Raw genomic sequence first — 23907 nt, 5'->3', positions numbered from 1 at the left:
TTTCTCTAATTTTCCGGGGGAGGACCCCCGGACCTCTTTGAGTCTTTTAAAGGCATAAGAAATTATTACTTTTATCGTTTTACAGTAAAGCCTGTAATATTTTACAATTGCTCGAATTCGATCAATAGGTAAACTACTTTTTTTAATTTAAAAAAATGAGCAAAGAAGAAAGTTAAGATATGCAAAGAATTTATTATTATAACTTTTTTAACATACCTCATCCCCCAAAAACGCAACTATACCGAGGGGTGATGAAGACTATACCGAGGGTGATGGGTTTGAATTTAGTTTTCTCCAAAGTGCATGGGTACTTTGGGATTTACATATGGATGACAACATGATTATGTAAAAAAGTATAGGACAAACGCGTTAGGCCTACAAATTAAACAAACTTAAAAAAGCAATGGTTACAAATTAATAAAGCATTAAAAAAGCGGGAACAAGAAAAGGCGGGAACGACAATTAACGGTAAATGACGCTACAATTAACAACAAGGGGTAAAATACCTTTTAAAACCGCGTTGCATGATAAAGTTACATTATATTATACAAAAATTTCCCCTCCCCACTTTCCGTAAATGCTAATGAAAAACCACGTTTCCGCGAGTGCGTTTCATAATGTGACTGTGAGGTTAAGGTTGCTCCCTTATAAACAGTTATATTTTCCCCTATATACAATAAATGATATACAAATTGACACTCACGTGTAATCGTTGACCAATAATCACTTTTATCTTGATTTAGTTGTTTTATTCCTACACTAAAGATTAACTTAAACTCACTAATTTAGTCACTTTCTGGCTTAAGTTCAACAAGCTTGAAAGTATCTAACCAAACTAGCTAACTACACTAGACTAGACACTAGACCAAGACTACAGGTTTGCTAAGAATTTCTAGCGAAATTTCCCTTCATCCATCATAATTTGTCCCTACAAAATCCCCCCCCCCCATAAATTCTTTATAACTCTTTTAAAAAGCTTAAATGATAAGTACGAAATAATTTGATAGTAAATTTTATAATGCAAAACGTCAAATGGTAGTAGTAGTGCATCGGTAGCAACGGTCAGGCGGGCGGGTTGACCTTGAGACCGGGAGAGAATTTTCGTCACCCCAACCCTCTTCACATAGCGCCTACCCGAATCACCGTGCTAGCAGGTACAGTGGCGGCATACAGGTGGCAGCCCTGATCCCACATGGCTAGAGTTGTCAGGGTTGCCACATCTGATTTTGGAAAAGACGCGAAGGGCCTCTTGCATCCCCTAGTACTTACATAGGCTTAAAACACGTGCTGAAGGTACCGCAAATAGGACGGGTGGCAACCCTGATATATATCTGTTCCCATCGTTGTCCACGTTTTCGTAGGTACCTAACCTACTAGAGACCTAACCCACATAGACTACAAGGAGCTGATCTAACAAGACAAGGTAAACCACACACGTTATGTTATTTTAAGTAAAAGTCGTTAGTGTTACCCTAGTATTAATTCCCTTGCTTTGCAAACTACGTGAATAGTAAATTTCAGCTGCAAATTATATTGTATCTGTAGAATTTCGATAGCATGTAGAGTGGATTGAGTGGACTGTATATTTATAAGTTAAGCGGAGTTTTCATTCTTCAAATTAGAACACTGAGATACAATTAACAAATAGTTTTAATATTAACAAATAAACTTTCAATGATTTTACAGAACTTTAAAGAGAGATTGCAGAAGAGAGAGGGATCTTGAGTCTTGATGTGTTTGTTTTTAACTAACAAAAATTACTAATACATTATTTCATTGTTAAATCCCATATGTTGTTTTAAACATTAAAACAAATTAAAAACCAATGCCATCTGTATTTATTTTTAGTTGATAGAAAGTATTATTATAACAAATCACAATTAATTACACTGAATATTGAACATACCCCCGCCCGTGAACCACTAAGAGGGGTTCACCTAATAATGAAGTATTGAGAAAAAAATTATTTTAGAAATGAACATATTATTTACAATAAACTGATGGTTAACAGTCTAACTTCTTTCGTCATTCATCATTGATTGGTAGGGGTGAGACTTTAGTTATAGGTCTGGAGAGTGTTCCTGATGAAGTTTTTAACTGTACAACTCGTACAAGACCATCTTGCCCTGGGGAAGTTGAAATGACACGTCCCATTCGCCATGAAAGGGGAGGTTGGTTTGGTTCATGCAATAGGACAAGATCTCCAATTTTTATGTTAGGTTGAGGACTTCTCCATTTCCCTCGTTGTTGCAACGTGTAGAGGTATTCTTTTTGCCATCTTTTCCAAAAACTTTGGGTTAAGGCTTGAACAAACTTCCACCTTGACAATCTGTTTGTTGAGACATCTTTCCAGTCAGGTTCGGGAAGAGATAAAAGAGGTCCTCCAATCAGAAAATGACCAGGAGTTAAGCAATCAATTTCGCTGGGGTCAGATGAAAGTGGGGTTATGGGCCGTGAATTTAGAATTGCTTCGATGCGAGTTGTTAGTGTGATGAACTCTTCAAGAGTAAGAATCTGTTCGCCTATGACTCTCCGAAGATGGTGTTTGACACTGCGGACAGTTCTCTCCCAAAGGCCACCTTGGTGTGGAGCTGCGGGGGGTAAGAAATGAAATGTAATGTTGTTTTCCATTGCAAACTTACTAAGAGCTTCTTGAGTTTCTTTCTGGACGAAGAAATTCTTAACAATCTTTTGAACTTCATTAGCGGCACCTACATAATTTGTTCCGCAGTCCGAGTAGATGTTGCTACACAACCCTCGTCGAGAGACAAATCTCGTCAATGCTGCTAGGTAAGCTTCGGAACTGAGATCTGTAACAACCTCTAAATGTACAGCCTTGACAGAAAAACAAATGAAGATACAAACGTATACTTTGATTGGACAGGACTTCCTTAATTTGCAAGGTTTAACTGAGAATGGGCCTAAAAAGTCCGTCCCGCAGTTGTTGAACACTCTTGAGGGTAGGACTCGTTGTGGAGGAAGATCTCCCATTTTCTGAGTTGTTGTCTTAGGATTGCATTTGAAGCATCGGATGCACTTGTAAACTCTTCTTCGAATAATACTTCGAGCAGATAGGATCCAAAACTTCTGAGATAAAACGGCTTGTAAAAACTGAGGTCCAGCATGCAAGTGTTTCAAATGGTAATGATCAACGATGAGATTGGTGACATGGTTAGTTTTGGGCAATACAATAGGATGCTTTGCAGCGTAGGATACTTGAGAGTGCTTAAGGCGGCCTCCAACACGAATCAATCCATTTTCGTCTAAGAAGGGGGAGAGAGACGCGAGACGAGAGGAACAAGGTTTTCCATCTTTCAATCTAGAAATATCTTCAGAAAAGACAGTTTGCTGAATCATTTTACAGATAGTGATTGTTGCTTTATCAAGCTCTTCAAGCTTTAAAAACCCTGATTCTTTAACCTGGTTTGTAAGGTTATTTTTGAAGCGTAGAACGTAAGCAATGACTCGCTGGAGGGTTGACCAAGATGAAAACCTGTTGAATAAGTCTGGTTTTTTAGTTGTAACCATTATTGGTAAAGGTTCGACCTTACGTTCTGGCAATTGTTCGTCTTGGAGAGGGGTGAAGCGAGGAATAGGCCATGATTCCTGATCCAGAGATAACCAATTGGGACCGTTCCACCATAAACTGTTGTCTTTCATAGAAATGGGAAGGGTTCCTCTACTGGCAATGTCAGCTGGATTACAATGAGTTGAGACATGTTTCCATATGTAAGTAGGAGTAAGTTCTTGAATTTCTGAGACTCGATTTGCAACATAAACTTTTAAGCGGTAGGGTACAGTTTTTATCCATGACAAGACTACAGATGAATCACACCAAGCATGTAATTCGTTGACAAGATAATCTTGAGAGAGTAGAGAGTTGCAATAGTTCAGGAGTTTGGACAAAAGATGGGCACCACACAATTCTAGTCTAGGGATGGAGATCTTCTTAAGAGGAGCTACTCGAGCTTTGGCAATTAACAGATGTACGTTGATTTCTCCGGAAGAACTTACACATCGCAAGTAGACACAAGCTCCGTAACCTGTTTCAGACCCATCACAAAATCCATGTAAACTGATATGAACAGCATCAGCTACGGAAACATATCGAGGTAAGCTAAGTTCACTTAAGAAAGGGAGTTGTTGGAGGAACTTAGACCATTTTTCAGTTAGATCCGGAGGTACAGGCGCATCCCATGATAAACCTAGTGCCCATAAAACTTGTATCAACGCTTTTACCCAAAGAGTGACTGGAGTCAACCAACCGTTTGGATCAAATATTCTGCTAACTGTTCCAAGTATACCTCGTTTAGTGGGAGGCGTGTCTGGGATATTCAACTGATAAGAGAAAGTGTCTGAGTTAGGTGACCATTTTATACCTAGTACCTTGAAATAAGGTTGATCTGAGGAGTTGAAATATAGAGGAGTTTCTTTGTAAGAGTCGGGGAGAGTTTCCATGATTTGAGGGCAGTTGCTAGTCCATTTCCTCAGTTCGAAACATCCTTTTAAAAGAAGTTGTTCCACCTCATTTCTTAGTACCAAAGCTTGTTCTATGCTGTTGGCACCTAATATTAAATCATCTACATATACTTGTTTCTTTAAAGCCTCAGCTGCCAGAGGGAAGTTTGCGCCTTCATCGGTGATAAGTTGGTGAAGTGTCCTTAGTGCCAAGTAGGGTGAGCAGTTGAATCCAAACACAACTGTAGTTAAACGGTAAACTGAAAGGGGGTCGTCTTTGTCATCTCTCCAATACAACATTTGATAGTTTCTATCATCTGGGTGGATCATTATTTGACGAAACATTTGTTTGATGTCACATGAGAAGACAATAGGGGAAAGTCTAAACTTTAACAGAATATAATTAAGATCATTATGTAGTTTTGGCCCGGTATGTAGAATATCGTTAAGGCTGACACCTGAGGAGCTGCGTGCGCTTGCATCGTATACTACACGAAGCTTGGTGGTTGAGGAATCTACTTTGACAATAGCATGGTAAGGTAAGTAAAATTGTTTATTATCACTATTTGGAGGAGGGTTAACAGGTTCCATGTGACTAGAGGACAATAAATCATGTATGGCTTTATTATACTCTGCTTTAACTTCAGGCTGACTTTCTAATTTTCTTTCAAGTGATAGGAATCTATTGCGAGCGCAAAATGATGAGTCACCAAGAGGGGGATGATTTTCTTTTATGGGTAGCCTAACAAAGTAGCGTCCATTTGAATCCCTAGAGACCGTGTTTAGAAAGTGATTTTCACAAATTTCTTGTTCAGATGTTACATGATGTTTGATGGGAGGTTCCTCTAGAGTCCAAAATTTCTGCAGAGAATTGTGCAAATCAATATCTTGAGTACTTAATAAAGAAACATTACCCTTGCATTGAGGGGCTGTTTTTTGAGGGGCTACAGCAGGAAGAGTTGGGGCAGATCCTATGATAAGATATCCAAATACGGAATTCATGGCAGCAGGAAGATCCTTGTTAATGATGATGCGTTCACCAGTGATTACTTTAGCGAATAGATCAGCACCTATGAGCACATCTATCTTACTAGGCAAATGAAAAGTTGGATCAGCCAGGACCAAATGTTTGAAGTATTCTTTAACATTAACTGGAACTTCTGAGTGTGGGAGGTTTGAGGTTATTCTGTCTAGAATAAGGACTGGGTTGTTATCAGCAATCATTTCTCCGCTAAGAGACGATATGTTAACTTTTGACACACCTTTAGATTTAACTTCTACTGATGATAGGCCATCTATCTTGGAATTACTGGAAAATGTCCGTTTAAGCATAAGCAGGTTAGCAATATTTTCTGTTACGCAGCTTACCATAGATGCGGAGTCAATAACGGCTCGGGCTACAACTGTGTTACCGTTATTAGCTTTCAAGTGTACCAATGCAGTGGCTAGCAATATAGTGGTATTAGGGTTTGAGGAGACAGCTACAAAGGGAGGTTCAGGGTGATCATAAGTTTTATTCATTTCCTTGGGCATCGGAGCATTATCTTTAGGCTTTTGATTACCGGTAAGCTTATCATTAGGCCTATTATTAGTTGTATGTAAGAGGGAGTGATGTTTCAGTTTACAGTGAAAACATGTTTTATTTGACTTACAGTCTTTGACAGAATGAGCGGTACCTAAGCAGTTCAAACAAAGGTGGTTTTTCCTCACAAAATTGTATCTTTCCTGTACGGACAAATCTTTAAACTCTGAACATTGGTAAATGTTGTGATCACTTTTACTACAAAATGTGCATGTGGCGTTTGAGTCTCTGAAAGCTAGTAAAGTAGTGCGGTTCGGTGTAGACTTATGTAGGCCTATCTGATAGGAGTGAGGGCTGGACCTCTTACTATTTTGAGTGAAACCTACATTGCTATTGCTTGAAGTAGTTCTAGGGAACTGAGAGTTAGAGAGGTTAGCAGCTTCTAAGTAAGCACATTCATTTTCTAAAAATGTTATTACTTCACCTACGGTTGGAAGGTCTTGAGAATTTAGACGTAAGCTTTCAAACTTTTTGCGAATGTCTGCGTGTAATTTCCTTAGTAACATGGCTGAAAGCAAGATATTATCCTTGGCTATGTCATGATTGAGTGCAATGAGTGCTTGGGCATTTTCATTGTACTGAGAAATGAACGAGCGAATGTTCTTGAGGGAGGAGTCAATTAGGTTAGGTAAGTCTATTATGTTGTTGAGGTGTATACTTATGATTTTCCTACTGTTTTGATACCGTTTTTGAAGAAGATCCCATGCTACATCATAGTTTTCAGCTGTGATTGGTAAATTCTTTATAAGATTGAAAGGTTCTCCCTGTAGAGTAGAAAGCAGATATTGAAATCGCTCAACTTTGGATATGTTTTCATTATCATGAACAGATACTTGAAACAGGCTAACATAAGATAACCATTGTTCCGGTGAACCATTGAAAGTTTTGAGAGATAGAGGAGGGAGTTTTAGAGAGTGGCTATCTTGGTTTGAGGAAGAGCTACTAGGCCTATGGGGTAGGCTACTTGATGGAGTATTTGTTATTGAGTCAGTGTTTAGAACAGGCCTATGACTTGTAGGATCTTGAGAAAGGTGTTTCTTCGTGAGAGTTTGAATTCCTACATATAAGTCAGATATAGTATCTTGTAATTGAAAGAGTGTATCTTCTTCATAATCATCGGGAAGCGTGTCACTATTGAATAGTTTCTCAAGGGAGGTTTCAAATTCTGAGTATTTTCTAAGTGTTTCTGACTCTAAAAGTTTCAACTTATTTATTTGTTCTTGGGACAATTCAGGTAATAAATCTAAAGCTTGGATGTTAGTTTGGATTTTGGCTAAACGATTTGCAATTGAGTTTAATTGCCTAGAGAGAGTGACGAATTTCATTTTTGTTGTACAACAAAACAATTATTCTGAGTATTCAGAGAGAGAGAGATTAGAGATTGTCATTATTGTCTGCAATACGAGACACAGATAACAGATGGCATTGTTACATTAGCGCTATTAGTGGTTGCTATGAGCATTACAAAATACCAAATTGTACAGTTTGATACAAATTGAAATGTCAATTGAATTGATAAATTACAACAAAAACAATATGCTTAAAATATAGAAGAATCAAAGTTTGAATCAAAGTCCTTTAGATATTGACCTTTTAGATCTACAGTAGTCTTGGTAGTCTTCTTACTTCTTAGTTATGAGAAAGGAGTTAGTAGTTCATTTTTAAGGTTGCAAGTTGGAGTTGGAGTAGAACTTATTGTGACTTATAGTTACCAAAAGAGCTGAATTTCAGATGATCCGGCTCGAAGGACCATGTAGAATTTCGATAGCATGTAGAGTGGATTGAGTGGACTGTATATTTATAAGTTAAGCGGAGTTTTCATTCTTCAAATTAGAACACTGAGATACAATTAACAAATAGTTTTAATATTAACAAATAAACTTTCAATGATTTTACAGAACTTTAAAGAGAGATTGCAGAAGAGAGAGGGATCTTGAGTCTTGATGTGTTTGTTTTTAACTAACAAAAATTACTAATACATTATTTCATTGTTAAATCCCATATGTTGTTTTAAACATTAAAACAAATTAAAAACCAATGCCATCTGTATTTATTTTTAGTTGATAGAAAGTATTATTATAACAAATCACAATTAATTACACTGAATATTGAACAGTATCAATATTATTCTAGGTATTTAAACTGTTTGAGACATTGGTTTTCATTAGAATTGAAGGGTAAGGTAACACGTGGTTAGTATTACCTCAGATTGATAGCACCTAAGTATATAATACCAAAATTAAAAACATAAGTGTGTAGGTGATATCACGTTGAGGTATGATACATTATCCATATGACCATAACAACCAATTTAATTATTACCCACCATTATCCATAACCAACGACAACAGATAGGTACCCAAAGTAAATTTGAATCTATTAAGTTTTCTTATACAAAGTGTTGCCATTCTCAATCCCGAGAACACAGTTTTTGATAGTTTTAGATATTATTGTTTTGTAATAGTGTTTAAATGGAGTTCTTATTTACACAGTGAGTAAATTAGTTAATACACAGAGACTAACATTAGTACGTAGGCTAACTAATGAAAATAAAGTACGTAACTAATGTACATTACATAAACCTACGTAGGTCTCAAGTGAACACTAAGTTGAGAATATATTATTTTCACAGATACCGAATGATGCACTAAGTATGGCCGCCTCCAATATATACGTCTTTACGGAGGAGGCTAGAGCGAGAGCCCGAACAGCAAACCATGTGGCGAGGGTAGTGCCATGGGCCAATGTGATGCTCATAGTTGGCATGCTTGGTAAGTTTCAGGAAAAATAAGTCGTCAAATTCTTGAAATGTTTTATGTATGTACAGTTACAACATGTTGCTCAAAAACTAAAACCTAAAATAACTAATAACTGCGTTAAGTTAAACATTGCAACGTGATAAGAGCAATAATACCATGGTATCCTGCAACATTTGGATGGTAGCCTACATGGATTGTTTAACTTGGACAAATTTACTAGCAAAATCTTTGAACCACTAAATGATGATAAACATTTGTTATTGCAATTCTATATATTATAATCTTTATTTAATGAACTATAATTTTCTTAAAGCAAAATTTTAAATTTATTTCTTTGGTTACAGATGTATTTTAACATTTCTACTTAAGTTATATGAAATAGTTATTTGTGTAACTAGTTACACATTTATATATATTTATACATATATACATTTATTTTTACAGAACAATATCAATACAATGACGGAGTGGTAATCAATATCCTCCGTAATTGGCGAAATAATGGCAGACGGGGGCGAGGTAGGCCTACTGGTGGACGCAGAGAAGTGGGAGGCGGTGAAGGCCACTTCATGCGTGGAGGTAGAGGTGGTGATGAAGCTGGAGGTAGAGGTGGAGGTGTGCTACAAGGTGGTCAGAGAGCCGAGAGACAGGATGAAGGGTAAGTTTTAATATTATAGTTTAATATCATTAATCCAATAGTGCCCATTGGCCTGAAACACCCTTAATTAAACCCAAATTAAATATTATATATTAAACTGTTAACATAATGTAATTCCAAATTTTTTTTAAGTACTAATTTACTCATAGCATAATAGTTGGTGAATTGTATTACAATTAAGTGCCATGATCAAATGCCACAAACTAATGCCACATACTATACCTAATGCCATATGAGCCTTGACACAAACTACAGTTCATTTTATAATAAGTTAAAAATGATAAAAAATGAACTGTTTTGATTTTGATCATCACTTTATGTAATGTTGATTATGTAATGACAGATTAACTGTTAGAAAAATACAAAAATATGTATTTGTTGAATTTTTACTTTTACTTACTACTCACTTAGTACCTATATGGAGAAATTATTGTTTTCGTCAAAATTTTTGATTTTCAGCTATGAGCGCAATAATTTTTGTTCCCCTGGACCCCTGGAAGTAGTTTTAGTTTTTTGTTTAAAAATCCCTATATTAAATCCTCCTCACTGTATATCATAATCATCGCCACTTTTAATACATTACAGAACTTAGTACCTAACGTAAATTAAATGTGCATTGACTAAGTAATCTTAATCTATTTCTATATATAATTCAGTTTTTAAAATATTTGTACAACTATATCTATAGTTCTAGTATCTATAGTTACTTCTTCTAATCTTTATGGTAAAAAAGTAAAAATAACAAAAATAGATTAAAAACGGGGTTTTTCAAGTGTTTATTTGTAGTCAGCTTTTGGCTGCCTTTATCAAGCATTTTCAAGAAATGCGTCGTAGTTATTTGTAGTAAATTTTATTCTCTTTCAGAATATAACATCTACTTTGGTCGATTTCCCCTCCATTTAAAAGTTATTGGCAATAATCTAAGTGATCTCCAAATTTATAGTGGTGAGAAAATACTGAATTAGATATATTTTTGTTAAACTTTGTACAACTAAATCTGGACTTCTACCAGACCGATTTTGTTACTTAATGGGTCGTAAGAAAGCCTAACTCGCCTTTGGCTCGCTGGGGGCGGAGCCCCCAGGCCCCCTTTTTTGGTTGGGGGTAAATACAAATAGGCCATGGCGCAAGACCTACAATCGTGCCAAATTCCAGACATCTAGTTAATCTAGAAATGGGTAAACGTGATTTTGACTTACGCACCTGTAAGAATAACATTGGGGCGGGGGAGGATATAATATTAGGGAGAGGGGGTTGGAAATACGATAGGGGGATTTAAGTATACCAGAGTATATACAAAATATTAATAAACTTTATTAAACTTTATTTAACTTATTAAACTTTATTAAACTTTATTTAAACTTTATTATTAAACTTTAAGTAAACCAGAGTATATACAAAATATTAATAATGATTGCAAAAAGAATTTACTTAGATTGGGAAAAGTAGCGAAAATTGGGGGTAAAATTTTGTAATTACAAATGTGCCACAGGGGGACAGGGTGCAAATTTCAGGATTTTTAGCTAATCTAGAAATTGGTAAACGTGATTTAGACCGATGAATCTGTGGTGGCTATAGGATAGATATAAGGGGGATTTCGAGAGGGGGGGACTTCTTAAATGGTCCTTATTATATTCATACCTTGGTGTTAGCTCTAATACAGTAAACTGTGTATAGTTTTAATAACCTTGTGCATACAGAAAAGGTAAAGAGTCTATTATTACCTCGTGAAACAGGTGAAACCTTTTAAATTTTGATATTAAACTTAAGGTTTGGGGGTCAAGGAGTAAACTTACGAAAAAACATGTATGATTAAAACCGAAATTAAGCCAAGGAAAATACAAAGCAATAATAACATTTGCAAAAAGTGATTATTTAAGTATGTAAAAATTTGTAAAATACCAATTTCTGAAAGTAGGACGTTTTTTAGGGGTGAAGGGGAGAAATTTTCGGAAAACACGTGTAAGGGTTTTGTAGAAAATTAAATTCCTGAACATGAAAATCCATTACAGTAAAACGATAAGAATAACATGGGGCTTGTAAAAGTTGTAAAAAACCTTTAAATTTTGACATTAAACCTAAGTTTTGGGGGTTAAGGAGTAAAGATACAAAAGACATTAAAGAGTAAAATATAAAGTAAAGTAAGAAGAATACAGAGCATTAATAATATCTGCAAAAAGAAATTATTTAAATATGAAAAAATAGCGAAAACCGTAAAAAATGTGAATGAAATTTACAAAATTTTGAAAGTAGGCCGTTTTTTTTAAGCTGAAGGAGTCCGATTGTTGGAAAACGCCAAAGAGGGTTTTGTATAAAATTTAATTCCTGTTCCTGAATATACTTTCAAATCTTTTCTCTTACCATTTTCGAGCTACATCCGGTTGAAAAAAACGTGTTTTGTCGTTTTCAGAGGTCCGCCATTTTGGATTTTTGGGGTGGTTAAAATTTGAAAATGGGACTTTTGCTAAATTCACCGTTAATTTAAGATCCCATAGTACAATACTACCTAAATTTCAAGTCTCTAGCACGTTTCTAAGTGGTTTAGATGGGCACACCAAAGTCGGCCATTTTTAATGTTATTCCCCATAAGAATAACATGGGGGGGGGAATTCAAAATTTCGGGGGGGTTAAAATTTGAAAATGCGAGTTTTTGGAATTTTATGGGTGGTTTGGCCACTAGACCTACAACCGCCGAAAATTTCAAGTCTCTAGCTCATCTAGAAGTGGTCTAGAATTTGTATCCCCAGTCAGTTACACATCGGGTTGTAAACGTGATTTAGACTTATGCACCTGTAAGAATAACATTGGGGGGATTTAATATTTGGGGGGGGGGGGTTGTAAATACGATAGGGGGATAAAACCTTAAGTAAACCAGAGTAAATCTATGGCATGAACGGACCATGGGAACGGGGACTTATGGTGGTTTTTAAGGGGTAAATGTTTTCTCCTTAAGAATAACATGGGGCTCGTAAAAACTTTCAAATGTTGACATTAAACCTATGTTTTGGGGGTTAAGGAGTAAAGTTACGAAAAAACACGTAACGTGTAAAATTTAAACTAAAGTAAGGAGAATACAAAGCAATAATAATATTTGCAAAAAGGAATGATTAAAGTATGAGAAAATAGCGAAAACCGGTAAAAAGTTGAAAGAAATTTACCAGATTTTGAAAGTAGGGAGTTTTTTGAACCCGAAAGAGTGCGATTTTCGGAAAACAACTTCGAGGGTTTTGTAGAAAATTTAATTTCTGTTCCTGGATATACTTTCAAATCTTTTCTAGCTCTTACTGTTTTCGAGCTAAATCCGTTTGAAAAAAACGTGTTTTATCGATTTCAGAGGTCCGCCATTTTGGATTTTTGGGGGGGTTAAAATTTGAAAATGGGACTTTTGAAAATTTCACCATTAGCTTATGATCCCTTACTACAATACTACCAAATTAGAAGTCTCTAGCACATTTCTAAACGATTCATATGACCATACCAAAGTCATTATATTTCAATCTTATTCTCCATAAGAATAACACGGGGCACGTAAAAGTGGCGAAAAACCTTCAAATTTTGAGATTAAAATTAAGTTTTGGGGGTCAAGGAGTAAAGTTACGAAAAAACATGTAATGGGTAAAATTTAAAGTAAAGTAAGGAGAATACAAAGCAATAATAGTTTTTGAAAAACAAAATTATTTAAGTATGAAAACATGGCGAAAACCGGTAAAAATGTAATAAAAATTTACCAAATTTTGAAAGTAGGGCGTTTTTTGAAGCTGAAGGAGTGCGATTTTTGGAAAACGCCCAAGAGGATTTTGTGTAAAATTTAATTCCTGTTCCTGGATAAACTTTCAAATTTTTTCTATCTCTTACCGTTTTTCGAGCTATATCCCTTTGAAAAAAACGTGTTTTGTCGTTTTCAGAGGTCCGCCATTTTGGATTTTTGGGGGGGTTAAAATTGGAAAATGGGACTTTTGCGAAACTCACCGTAAATTTAAGATCCCATAGTACAATACTACGCAAATTTGAAGTCTCTGGCACGTTTCTAAACCGTTCAGATGGGCACACCAAAGTCGGCCATTTTTAATGTTATTCCCCATAAGAATAACATGGGGGGGAAACCCTTAATTTCGGGGGGGTTAAAATTTTAAAATGTCACTTTTCCCGGGGGTTTGGGCACTAGACCTACAAAACACCGAAAATTTCAAGTCTCTAGCTCATCTAGAAGTGGTCTAGAATTTGTGAGTTACATATGCGGCTGTATAGTATTTAGATAGAGTATAGTTATTTAGATGCATGTAGATTTGCAAATAATTATGAAAGTTTGATTTTATTACACATTTGAGGTGAAACAATAAAAATAAACATTATTACGTTTAAAACGCCCTTTTTCAAGTTTATATTTCCAAGTTACACATTTGAGGTGAAACAATAAAAATAAACATTATTACGTTTAAAACGCCCTTTTTCAAGTTTATATTTCCAAGTTATATATATTTGTAGCCAACTTTAACCTGCCTTTATTGAGTATTTTCCAAAAATACACAATAGTAATTTGTAGGAAATTGTATTCCACTTTGTATTTCCACTTTGGTCGAATTCCTCACCATTTCAAAGTTATTTGCAAAAAAGTTAAGCAACCTCCAAATTTATAATGGTGAGAAAATACTGAACTAAAGATTTTGTTGTTAAACTTTGTACAATTAAATCTACAGTTCTACTGAACCGATTTTATTAATTAATAGGTCATTGGAAAACCTAATTCGCGTGGATTTGCAAAACTTATTGTTGATTCGTAATTCAGCAGTGTGGTAGGATTATTTAGATCGGAATATTAATAATCAATAGCTCTAATGAAAGCTGGTATTAAAGGTTTTTAGGCCAAAACAAATAGGGTAATGTAATTAGAACTGCTGGAATACGTCTTTAATTGAAGTAAAAAATAAAATAAAAAAAATATATTTTTTCGTTAAGTAATACATTAGATAAATTAATAATGATGATTGATGACAAATATGTGCTTGCATAGCTTTATTTTAAGACCAAAATTATAAAAATCGGACTGGTAGAAGGGCCAAACAAAATCGAAAAAAAAAACAAATTTAACTACCATAAGAAATGTAAAGGGACGCATGTTTTGCATGACTCGAAATATACGTCAAAATGAATGCCGATGATTGATGGCAAATCTGTGGTGCGTCCATACCTTTAAATTAAGGCCAAAATTATGAAAATCGGTCGGGTAGAAGACCTTTAACCCGACTCGGAAAAAACGAATAATTGTTAATGGCAATAATTGGTTTATCAGTATGCTTAATCCAAACATAAAAAACATGTGTCAATAATTTATCAGCTTATTGATATATTGTTATTTAATTGATTTTTCTTTTGACTTAATGTTGTTGCTAACAATTTGCATTTGTGTTTAAAGTGAGTTCCTTATATGTTAAGTATGCGATTCTTATGTTGTGCTTAATCTGTACCATTAATATTAGTGAGTAAAGTGGTGTATATGGATTTCACAACCATTATTTTACTAGAGACCGTTGTATTTAACCACAACGAGCTCTGATGCTAGTACATTTTATAATGCAAGTTACTAACTTAAGAATGTAAATACACCAAATGGTATAAAATGTTTTAAGTTTAAAACAATAGGTAAAAACTTTAAACTCATTTTGAATAAAGGAATGAAATAAAAACAGACTAAAATGGTTTTAATATGACTTTATATCCAAACTTAAAATATTTTGTAAGAATAACAGTTTTCTAGGTTTACTTGAGCTTAAACATAAAGAAAATCTTTACAAATATGTTTGGTTGTAACAACTAAACATATTTTGTAAACCGCTGTTATGCCGGTAGTAGTGTTTTATTAAAACTTGTTGTATTGTATTATTTTAACGTATCATATTATTCTGCCGCTGACCAGTACGTGTTTCTATACTTAACTAAATAAAGTAAAAAGGTGTTAAGTACACTATTATATCATACTGCTTTTCTTTTCACTATGTGTTCTAATACTTAACTAAATGGAAGTTGTTAAGGTGTTAAGTACACAGGAGACATACGTTAAAAAATTCAGGTTGTACGGTATTAGGACCTCATTTAAATTTAATAATTCGCCTAAAGATACAAATGAGCTTGAGTGGTTGAAGCACGGGTTTAATGAATTGGTAGATAAGGTTAAATCTGAAGCGTTTGATACTGATCAGCTCGGGTTTACACTGCAGAAGTAAGCCCCCGGGTACGTAGCGTTTAAACCAGCTGATAAGGTAAATGGAGAGATCCTGTGGGAAATATTCGGGGGAATAATTCAAAGCAATACTAACATAATTAAATCTAGTGACACGTTTAAAATCACCTGTACTCGTGTTAATTTACCTGTAGGCAGTGGACGTAGACGACCAGGGCTGTTTAATAGTTTTGACGAGGAGTGTCGATCAAGAAAATCAATAGTGGTTATTAAAAATAAAGATAACCTGTGCCTTCAACGAGCTTTGGTAGTAGCAAAGGCTCACGCGAAAAAAAACCCTGAATGGGCATTGTAAAACTCGTAGAACATTGCGTTTCCTTCGGCCCACTCAGTGTATGCTTGTGTATATTTGAGTGCCTTGTTATATTTAATAGCATTGCAAGTGTAGAAAGTAGAAAAAAAACAAAGTCCACTTCTCCGTTCAACCTGGAAAGGTGAAACTTTTAGAGGCTAAAATGAACGGTACGCCTAGTAAATAGCCTGATATCGTATTCACAATGAACAGGTTGACGAGAAGTAAAAAAAACATATAAAAGTAAAATATCCTTTGTCAGTATCAAAGAGGGGGGTTAATTGAAAGGCTTCACCAAAGTAAATAACCCTTAACATCTGTCAAAGGGCAAAAAAAAAAGTAGTTTAGTGCTTTTGCGGTACCGCAATATTGTACCAGACAGGAGGCGACATTTTTGTTATGGAGTGGTCGTCACTGCAGACGGGCGATGGTTGGGTTTCGTTTCAATAGTGAGATTAGGCCTACTGAGGAAACTCACTTAAATAAAAAACGCACCAAGACCCCTACGACATGGTTAAAATAACCTATCGTGGTGTAGAAATGTGGGTGCGCTGTTAGCTACAAGCAGGCTATAGTGAGATTAGGCCTACTGGGGAAACTCACTTTAATAAAAAACGCGACAAGGCTCCTACGACATGGTTGAATAACCTATCGTGGTGTGGAAACGGAGTCAAACAGCTACAGGCTGCTTTCAACACTGATCAGGTCAACAACCTCCGCAAAACGTACCGGGTGTTTACCTTTTGTTTCACGCTTTTGTCACACAGTTTGCATACCTAATAATAGTGTGGAGCAGGTAACAACATAAATAATCCTTTGCGTAGGTAGATGGGAACCGATTAAGGCTTACACACACACACATAAACAACCTAGATCCACTATGCTATGATTGCACAATCTGATGAGTCACCGCATCAGATTGCGTCATCACCCGCTTTTGGATATGCGCCAGTATCACCTTACAAAGTGACCAGGTATAAAACCAGAGCTCACCTGAGAGAAGCTCACAATCGTCTCCAGTCTTTCATTCAGACCACATCACTGCTAACGTAAGTAGAGATAGGCTGTGGAGCTCCATCTTTTGCAATTGCCGAGGTGTCTGAAAAGAAGATACACAACACACCAATTTGATGATATAATTTGATTTCAGATGGATCTTATGGCACGTATGGCTGCTTGCGAGCGTCAGGCCGACTACCCGAAGATTGCGGTGAGGGAGCTCACCAGACCGGCTAAGATTATGGCTTTTTGAAAAGTCAGCACGAAGTTCGGCAGACCTAAAATACTGCTGGACATTGAGACGGCTGAGGGAGACAAGATGGTCACCTTTCGTCCAGCTCGATTTGTAGACGCATTGACATCGGTGGATCTACAGGAGTTCACCTCAACAAAAGCATACAGCGTTCAATGTACGGGCTCTACAAGGCCATCACCTGATGTAAAAATATTTAAAACATTGAAAGGACCAATAAACACAATGTTTGTATGAAACTCCTGTTTGTTTTTATTTTTAACCCTAGTTTCTTAAACAGAAGAAGTGGTGGTGAGGGAGATAGGATGGTATAAAAGTAGCTCTTGTTTCCTATGTCGCACAGAATTGCCGAGATGCTTGTGGGTCTATTATTACTGGTACTTGGAGCTGTTGCACAGCCTCCTCCTCCACCAAACGAGCAGCAACCTTCCACCTCGTTCGCCGCAGAGAATTGGTCGCCTCCTCAAAACCCTGAGGTAACAAGTAGTGTTGTCTTTAACTACTGTAATAGGTGTAGATTTGAGTTTTTCCACTTTTTAGGTCTTACCCAAGATCTCTGCTTCCCATATCACCTCTTCCATGTCTGTGTGTATGATGCATATATATATGTGTGCGTGTATGTGTGTGAGTAAAATAAACCATAGTGACCGAAATGTTTTTTTATTTGCAGGATGAGTCCTCTCGCACCCCATCTCCTGATTACTTTGATTTGCGCACTCCGTCTCCCGACAGTGGGCCATCTTCTGCGGCTGTAAGAGAGTTTATGCGCACCCTAGATGACTTCTTTGTCAGACGCCCTCCGTCTTCCGACAGTCGGCCATCTTCTGCGGCTGTAAGAGAGTTTCTGCGCACCCCAGATGACTTCTTTGTCAGAGGCCCTCTGTCTCCTGACAGTCGGCCATCTTCTGTGGCTGAAAGAGACTCTCTGTGGGCCCCGTCTCCCTCATTTGACAGGCCGCCCTCCCCTAACACCTTAGGCAACTTCTTAAGAGAATACGGAAGAGTGACATCACGGGACGTAGAGGCTCTAGACCTGGCAGAATCTTCTGCTGCCGGAAAGAGGCCTTCCACTTCCTACTCTCCAGCTCCACAACCGCTGGACTTGTCAATGCGTTGTAATGAGGTGAGTCTATCTCCCTCTCTCTCTCTCTCTCTCTCTCTCTCTCTCTCTCTCTGTCTCTCTCTCCCTCTCTCTCTCTCTCCATATCTATAATATATTTTACATTTTTTAGGAACCACCACCACCATCCCCAAGCAGTAGTGCATCTAGCCCATCCATTTTACGGTCGGAGTGTACGCATTGTGGATGTGTATACTGTTTAAACATACCATTCAAACAACGGCTGGAACGAGTGGACAAATCTTTCCAGGTAAATATCACAAAAAAAAACTCGTGAATTTATGTGTGTGTATGTGTGTGTGTGGGTGTGTGTGGTTATAATTTATAGCTTTTTAGCATATTCATGTTTTTTCAGCACTATAGTCGATTCCCCATTCCATCAGTCCAAAGTCCGGAGGAGGCCTGGCGTGACATAAACAAACTTCATATGGACCTGGCCGACCTCACATGGGTCGTCAACAACATTGCTTTAGAGAGCCAGGCCAACTGATAAATGGCGGCCCAGGGGACACTCCAACTAATGGTGTCCTCACAATTCTCAATAGTGGTGGGCATCACCCGTTGGCTTCAGGAGCAGTGCCCCAGTCATGATCCAGAAGCATCGAGGGAGATCCGGTGCGTTGTGTGTTTAACGTCCCTCCCAAATATTTTCCTTCAACCTTGTGGGCACACCTGCTGCACAAAGTATGCCTACAGACTCGATACCTGCCCGATATGTCGGGTACCGATTCTAGGAAGATTAACAATCTATTTCCACTGAACCTTTCTCAGCCTGAAAAAGGGAGGGGGTATTATGTGTTATGCTAACGTATCTACCAGCTAGTCTAGCTATTAATTTCTGGATTGGCGTTCAGCATCATATAATACCCTAACCTGGGGGTGTCCTTCAGGCACTCGGACAGTCCCAAACCCTGGAAACTTGTGTTTTGTTTCAGATGACCAATAGTAGTATCCGGCAAAAGTGGTGCAACATGGTAGCAACAATCAGAACTGCCGTCCCAGAGGGATTTAACACTGTACCACTGTATTGGATCGGGATTTTTCCCCAGGTAAGATTTTTTACACCTAGTGATAACCGAGCAGGGATTTTTGTGGAGAAATCGGGATATTTGCACAGGGTTATTATCCCACAAGGTTCAGGGATTTATCCCGCTACCACCTAGTGGAAAAAATCCGAACTCACAGGATAACACCTAGTGATGAAAATCAGAATTACACACACCACTCCCGGGGGCGGCAATCACCTAGCGGCCAAAATCAGAACTCCGTCGATCTCTTACACTGCACAGCGAAGAAATTCCCACAGGGATTTTTTTCCACACCACCAGAGGCGGTAAACGTGGGACACCTAGCAGCCAAAATCAGAACTCCGTCAACCTCTGGTGGCCAAAATCAAAACCAGGCACAAACAGCATTAGCTGCGGCGGCGGCGGCTTTAGCTACGGCGGCAGTTATCGCCTCCATATACCACTATACACTTTTGTCCTATTAACTGCCGTCATAGCCCAATGGTCAGCGCACTCGTCTCTCACCCAGGCGGCCCGGGTTCGAGTCCTCAAGCCGCCAAACACTTTTTATCCTATATACACGCCTCCAAGTCTATTATACCACCTTACACTCTTATCCAATTAACTGGCGTCGTAGCCCAATGGACCCGGGCGGCCCGAGATCGATCCCCCAAGCCGCCGAGTACTTTTTATCCTATGTCCAAATATGGAGCTCCCATAAGAGCCTATGTAAGTTCTATCTTCGCCCACATACTACTCAAGAGTACCACTATATAATTGTTGATTTGCTTCCTCATAAAAATGAACTGTCGTACTTAAATAGCTTTGCATGCTATTGTCCGTCCAGATGTCCGTCGTTAAAGTACAGTTTTTTCCCTTCAACTTCTCTTTCATTACTTGACTCAAAAAGTCATATTTCTGGAGGACATGCTTTTTAATTGTTTTTGATGTCGGCACCTTATACTGTGGTGCCACAGTCTTCATCAAATATCTAAAGCCATCATGTTCAATCATGTAAAACGGCTCTCCATCTTTACAAATCATGTTTGTTATGGCATTAGTGATTTTATTTCTTATTGTCCCACCGTCCTTAAACATCTCAATTTTTTTGAATACTTTTGTTAAAGATTGTTGTGGGACTGTGGTGAACTGGGGACCAGTGTCATCGTCATCAGGTTTAGTGAAGGATGTTGATTGTGTCACTGTCGCCTCCTCAGACTCTAGCATTGATATTTCATATTCTTCCTCCTCTCGCTCCACATCATGAGTTACAAGCTGAACTTTTCCCAGACTAGAGACAGTTGAAGATTGCAACACACTCGGATGTTTGCTGTCAATGTGGCATTTCATATTAGATTTGTTGCCACAAGTTTTAATAACCTTGCCACATAAACGTCATGAGGCCATTCCTTTAGGTTTCTTATGAAAATACTTCCACCACGAACTTTTTGGTGGCATCTTTGTTTGATTCACTCTGACTAAGTAGGCCTATACAAACTTTTAAGTTAAAAATAGGCTTAAGCCCAATGTTAACTTTAAAAAATGTTCAATACTTACTACGATGAAAACATACTTTGTATAAACTAAAAACATACTTTGTATAAACTAAATACAGTTAAAACTAAACACACTCACACTGTAATTAAGTTAAAAACACACACGCACTCAGTACATCCCGGCAAAACTAATTAAAAACACAAACCACACACTTCGGACTGACACTTACAGTGACAGACGAGACAACGAGAGCACGACAGCACGAGGCAGCCGATATGGCGGAATGACGGAATTCGCGGGAAAACTAAACCTCCGTTCCTCGTTTCGCCTCCGTTTCGCTCCGTTCCCCGCTCGCAGATAGGATTGTCACGCCGAGTCAGTCCAGTCCACTATGTTCCGTTCCAATCTGTCCATCTCCTCTGCTACGTACATCGATATATTTATTTTACGATCTGTGACAAACAGCTTCAGAAGAAAAAAAACATCGATACCAAAACATCGACTTTCTAACATCGATGGTAAAAACATCGAATATCGATGTTTTGAAAACATCGATGTTCGATACCAAACACTACAACCATAGGACAGTCACTTCCAAACTCGATACCGACCCGACTAGTCGATCTTAAATTAAGGTAGGAGAACGTCTGTTTCTAGTATTTGCACTGACATTTATTCCATATATGTACAGGGTGTTTTTTTTTTTACGCAACCCAAATTACAAGTAAAGAAAGTCTATGTTTAGGGGCAAAACAATCTCATAGGTTGGCAACCCTGTTTCCTTTACTTCATTACCGATCAGCTGATATGCATTGTTGCATTGTTGTATACACGGTTTAGTGTTATTGGGAATATATTGTGAATAAGACTCAACATGGTGTTTTCCCAAGCTCAAAGAGTATTTATTGTAGAAGAATACATTAAAAGTAAATCGTTCATTTTGTGCCAAAAAAGGTTCGCAAATAAGTTTCCAGGTGAGGTTACAGTACCTTATAAATCACCTATTTATAGACTTGTTAAAAAATTTAAGGAAACCGGATCTGTAGGAAACAAAAAAACACAACCGAAAAAGAACCGTGCTTGATGAAGGAATGTTAGAAGATGTCAGGGTTACTTTAGACAACTCTCCTCAAAAGTCATTGAGAAAATTAAAGCAAGAAAAACAAATATCTCTATATAGTGCATTTAAAGCCACGAAACTTCTAGGTTTGACTCCTTATAGGATTAGTTCATCTCATAAAATTGGGCCTAATGATCCTGCTGCAAGACTACGCTATTGTCGATGGCTCAGATGGTTCACGAGCAACACAGTAACAGTTTTGGACAATACATTTTTTTCTGATGAAGCTTGGTGCCATTCGAGTGGCTACGTGAACAGTCAGAACAGTCGTTATTGGAGCGCACAAAACCCTCATATTGTACACCAGCAACCTTTACACAGTCTTAAGATTGGAATATGGTGTGCAATTTCTCGAAAACGAATAATTGGTCCTATATTTTTTTGACTCAACATTGAATTCTGACCGCTATGAAGACATCATGCATGAGTTTGTTGCGTTATTAGAAGAAAATGAAAGGTACTGTTGGTTTCAGCAGGATGGAGCCACATGTCACACGTCAAAACAAACTACAGACCTATTGAAGGGATTTTTTGGAGGCAGACTTATCGGTAAAGGATTATACCCCCCAAGATCCCCGGATTTTAGCCCATTAGATTATTTTCTTTGGGGATACATAAAAAGTAAGGCCTTCGAAAACAACCCACAGGATATTCAGCAGCTGAAAACAAACATTGTAAATTTAATTCAAGAGATTGAAAGAGATACTTTGCCAAAAGTGTTCAGAAATTTGATGAAGAGAACACGACTTTGTATAAATGCCAATGGCGGATTGTTTGAACACTTAATGTAAGCTAAATGTGATCAATCTGAAATAATAAGCAGTATAAATTGAAAATATGAATCATACAATACATATTTTTCCCATATTTGTGCATTATTCAATCTTAAACATGGGTTGCGTTTAAAAAAAAAAACACCCTGTATAATTGCTTGACTTAACTTTACGTTGATTGCTTTGCATTACCAAATCATTTGAAAATGTTAATCCCGTAGTATTTTGCTTGGCTTGAGCTTGAATCGCACATTTATAGTATTGTTACATTTAGTTACTAGTTGACGTATAAATCGTCATTGCTTTGTGAATTGCTTGATTTATATAATTAGCAGATTATTTGCACCGATAATCCGTAGATTTGCCGTGCCGAGATTGATCATACAATCGCACTTTAACAACCTTTACTTGTTTGTGCATTTTGATGCTTGTATTTCAATCTATATTCAACTAGCTTCATTCTACCTGCTTTATTCCGTTGATGAAACCTATCTAACCATCCCAAGACTATTTCTATAAATAAATAGGCCTACTGGAAGCTGTGATAGCCTAAAGTAGGTAGAATATACATGTGCTTTAATGATAATAAATAAGCAGATTATCGTACCATTATTGATTCTCTTGTTTGAATCGTTGAATCTTATGTTTTACTAAAATAATTCCTTAACTTTTACAACTTGATTCCTTTGATTTATACCTTTCATATCCTTGATACAATAATACCATCAACCATTATTACCAGTAATCCTTGGCTTACCACTTATTCCTTGGTTTAACACCTCACACATCCTTGAAATAATATTACCAAAACCAGTTTTACCACTAATCCTTGGCTTTTACACCTTTGTTTCTTGGATTAATACCTTTACTTTCTTGATATACAATATTACCGCAAACTCAATTTCCAATGCAGTAAATGGCTTCTAATGATATTCTTATGGTGAACATTTTACGTTATATCTAATTATGTGTTAAAATTTTGAGAATTTCACTATTTTCCCCATATCGAGATTTAAGGTCTCGATCCGGGAGACCTTTAATTTGAGCCCTCTCCCGTCGTTCTACGACTTACCAGTCTCCCACAATTTTTAAGAAGAGAATCAGAATCAGCTTACGTAATTAATATATAGATAGTGTACAGTATATGTGTA

General features: G+C 37.1%; 1 protein-coding gene across 1 annotated transcript; it reads right to left on the bottom strand.

The window, feature by feature from the left end:
• Nucleotides 1-2025: 2025 nt before the first annotated feature.
• LOC128984282 (uncharacterized) lies at nucleotides 2026-5991 on the bottom strand. The gene has a single exon (XM_054403585.1). It carries the CDS (start codon nucleotides 5989-5991, stop codon nucleotides 2026-2028), a length of 3966 nt encoding a protein of 1321 aa, XP_054259560.1.
• Nucleotides 5992-23907: the final 17916 nt, after the last annotated feature.

This window comes from Macrosteles quadrilineatus, unplaced genomic scaffold (genome assembly GCF_028750875.1).
Source record: "Macrosteles quadrilineatus isolate MER2022 unplaced genomic scaffold, UCM_ALF_1.0 Scaffold_2__2_contigs__length_208266976, whole genome shotgun sequence".
In the NCBI taxonomy this organism is placed as follows: domain Eukaryota; kingdom Metazoa; phylum Arthropoda; class Insecta; order Hemiptera; family Cicadellidae; genus Macrosteles; species Macrosteles quadrilineatus.
This window is presented reverse-complemented; position numbering and strand designations above follow the sequence as displayed.

What these genes read in the sequence shown, in the direction of transcription:
- LOC128984282 (XM_054403585.1), bottom strand. Translation starts at nt 5,991, where the DNA reads ATGCCCAAGGAAATGAATAAAACTTATGATCACCCTGAACCTCCCTTT.